Source organism: Thunnus albacares, chromosome 21 (genome assembly GCF_914725855.1).
Source record: "Thunnus albacares chromosome 21, fThuAlb1.1, whole genome shotgun sequence".
Classification (NCBI taxonomy): domain Eukaryota; kingdom Metazoa; phylum Chordata; class Actinopteri; order Scombriformes; family Scombridae; genus Thunnus; species Thunnus albacares.
Genome location: NC_058126.1, coordinates 2,363,105 through 2,366,906, shown reverse-complemented (window position 1 = coordinate 2,366,906; position 3,802 = coordinate 2,363,105). Strand labels below are relative to the sequence as shown.

The window sequence follows — 3,802 nt, the reverse complement described above, 5'->3', positions numbered from 1 at the left end:
TTATTATCATCATTATTATTGTTGTTGTTGTTATTATTATTATTATTGTATTTAATCGTTCTGGGGTTTATTTCTGTTTTAGTGAAACCAGGACTATCTCACGCACATATAGGCTACGTGGGCGCGCGCACAACATTTTCGTTCACGCCTCCCATCGCACTCATTCACCCCACCTCCACACACACACACACACACACACACACACACACACACACACACACACACACACACACACACACTGTTGCCTGCAGTGCATCGATGCCAAAAGCAGCGTGTTGTAGACACACCCACCTCCAACACACGAGGCGATTTTTCGCGCGTAAAAATACCCCAAAAAACATAAATTACAACCTTTTTCCAAACAATTAACAGCTATAAAATATATTCAACTCGTTTTTTTTTTCAGACACTGCTGATAATACTCTGCACCAAAATGAGCTTTAAAAAGAGCTAAACGACGTGTTTGAAACATCTGAGCTGTAAATTGAATTTCTGTTGCAGCTTTAAAATCATTTCGATGCTTTTCTGTGTTTCTATGAGACGTTTAGGTGTGAATCTGCTGCTGCAGCGCGCCAAACCCTCACAGCAGCCAATCACACGGCAACAATTAGAATAAAAAATACATATATATATATAAACGAAAAAGATTAAATAACAAACTGAGGATTTAGATGCAAAAACACAACGAGCTCCAGTCTGCGGGACGCTGAGGGTCTGTTTAATATAAAGACCAATTCATCGATTTATTTCGATTCTTCTCTGTGTAAAAAATAATAAAAACGAAATAATCAAACTGTGAAATAATTCAGCAGATTTTTCGCTTCAGATTTGATTTAAAAAACATCTAAACGACCCAAAAACAGACACATTTCTCTTTATTTTTCATCTAATTCCGCGTCTATTGTTTCTATTTTCAACATGATTTCTCCCGCTCAGTCTTCTCTCTCTCTCTCTCTCTCTCTCTCTCTCTCTCTCTCTCTCTCTCTCTCTAACAATAGCACCGAGGAGGATTCTGCGTCTTGAATAATTCAGTATATTCTCTGAAGCACAGATACACACTCACAGCTACACATCCGGAGCCCTCCTCCTCCTCCACACAGCGTCGTTATGCAATGCAACAGCAGAAGACAACAAGCAGCAGCGACCATCTTCAAAATCTCTCTGCTTTCATCACCTCAGATATTTGCAGCTTTTTTTTTTATTTCGTCCTCTCCAGATATTAGACGGATCCACGCAGAGGGGAGTTTTTCTCCTGCAGCGTTAAACCCACATCCAAACGACACGGCTGTTAAAAGCTGATCCTGATTTTATTATATAGTCTATATAAAAATAAAAATAAAAATGTGCAGGTTTTATTTTCTGCGGTGCACGAGCCGCTTTTTTTCACGCGTGCACACCGGAAATTAACCCTCTATAAATGAGCTTTTTCGATCTTGTTTCTGTTTTTTCGTTCTGCTTGTTTTTTTTTAATAAATCAAAGCAGCAGATATCCGGATAAAAATAAGGATAAAAAATGAATCACGTGATGATTGTTTTCTCTCTTCGTCCTTCCAGCGCGGGTGTGACGGTGCTGCTGCTGCTGCCGCCCCGCAGCTCCGCGCACTGCGGCGGGAAGAGGACGCATCCCGCAGAAAAAAAACAACAAAAAAACAGACATTTTTAACGTCTTCTTCGCTATTTTTTATTCAGGTTTAACAAACACCTGCACACATTCAAACAGGCCTCTGTAGCTGCTGCTGAAGGAAACACTGACAAACATGAAATGTGACCCGCGTGGAACCGAAACAACTGCGACGTTTTTAATAATAATAAAACCGCAAAATAAATCTAATTATAAAGGTGTAAAAAAAAATGCATCAAATGTCTCCAGTTTGGGACAAGTGAGGTGCAGAGAGGGAGGGAGTGAGGAGGGGGGGGAGGATGAGAGGGGGGCTGAGGGGAGGGGGAGGTGGGGGTGGTGGGGGGGCATTCCCCTTGTTAGCACACACACACACACACACACACACACACACATATGCACACGCACGCACTCGTGTCACACACACACACTAAACGTGAAGTGTAGCCCCGTTAAAGTGCTGCTGCTGCTGCTCACATGCCTCCACTGCAAAACCATCAACTGACTGCAAGAATAATATGAAGCATCATTAGAAAATGTTTACGCTCATTTAAAACCAATTAAAGTTTTTTAAAGCTTAAAAAAAACACCTGAATTAAATGTGATAATTAAATAAAACAGTTGGTTTTTTTTCTGGCGCTAAATTATAAATACGGTAAATAAAATAAATGATTTCTAGTAAAAACATAAAACACATTCATGCATCTGAATGAGCGACAGTTCAGCTTATAAAACGGGATTTTTAACCTTTTAAAATCATCTGAACAACACAAGAAAATTACATATTTTTTTTTTACGTAAAAAGATATTTTTTCTGCACACAAGCGGCGCGGGAAAAAAAAAACACAAGAAAAGGAGGATGGGAAAGCTCTCCTCCTCCTCCTCCTCCTCCTCCTGTCAGCTGTGATAAATAAAACAGACTCACCTATGTGTAGAGCTAGAAAGAGTGCGAGGCATTTGGAGGACCAGGTTACTCCCATCCTCTGCGTCCTCCTCTCACCATGAGAGCAGAGATTCAGAAAGTTGGAGAGCAGCTGAGGAGGAGCCGCACATTCCCCGCAAAACACCCGCAAACCTGCTACATCCAACAGCCCCCCGAGTCCTCCACCTGCTCGTCCCTCTCCTTCTTCTTCTTCTTCTCCTTCTCCTTCTCCTTCTTATTCTTCTTCTTCTTCTCCTCTATTCTTTCTTTAGTTCTGCTCTGCTGGTCTTCTTCTCTGCCTCCCTGCTCTCTGCCGCGCTCCGCTCTGCGCTTCCTGCCTGTTTTTACGCGTCTGGAGAGAAAAAGGAGAGAGAGAGAGAGAGAGAGAGAGAGAGAGAGAGAGAGAGAGAGAGAGAGAGAGAGAGAGAGAGAAAGCCCCTCCTCTCTCTCTCTCTCCTCCTTTTTATCAGGCCCGTTATTGTAGTGATTTCAGCCACATGTTTTATTTTTACCTGTATTTAGATATTATTTAGATAAATGGATCATTTATTAATATCTAGAAACTGAGAAACTTCTGGTTGCCCCTGCACAATAATAATAATAATAATAATAATAATAATAATAATAATAATAATAATAATAATAATAATAAAAACTTTATTTACTCCACCTCCAGCAGCTACAACAGTAACATGCTGCTCTAACACTGATGCTTCACTATTAATAATCTAATGATGTCATATATAATAATATATCAGTCAGAGGGACCAAACCACTACTTTTACTGCAATACTTTAACTACATCAAGCTCATAATACTTATGTACTTTTACTGCAATACTTTAACTACATCAAGCTCATAATACTTATGTACTTTTACTGCAATACTTTAACTACATCAAGCTCATAATACTTATGTACTTTTACTGCAATACTTTAACTACATCAAGCTCATAATACTTATGTACTTTTACTGCAATACTTTAACTACATCAAGCTCATAATACTTATGTACTTTTACTGCAGTAAAGTATCTGAATACTTCTTCCACTACTGAAGATAAATCTTTTCTTATCTGTCACTAGTTTTATATGTTTATGTTATGTTTTCTTTTCTTTCTTTTATTGAGTAATTTTTGGGGTACATTTATCTAATAATTCACAGGATGAAGATTAGAGGAAACTCTGATGAATTAAACATCATTTTGTCCGGCAGAAATATGTTTTTAATGCTCTTAATTATCTTTAGGGATCAGACGGCCTT

General features: G+C 39.1%; 1 protein-coding gene across 2 annotated transcripts in view; it reads right to left on the bottom strand.

Moving 5' to 3' along the window:
* Positions 1 to 2,834, bottom strand: part of nrn1a (neuritin 1a) — an 18,761-nt gene extending 15,927 nt beyond the window's left edge. For both annotated transcript variants that reach the window (XR_006399688.1, XM_044339289.1), the window contains exon 1: positions 2,544 to 2,834. Coding sequence is in view for 1 of the 2 variants with exons in the window: in XM_044339289.1 (XP_044195224.1) it covers positions 2,544 to 2,598 (55 nt within the window). In the remaining variant the exon portion in view is untranslated. The remainder of the gene's footprint in view (positions 1 to 2,543) is intronic.
* Between the last annotated feature and the right edge of the window lie 968 nt (positions 2,835 to 3,802).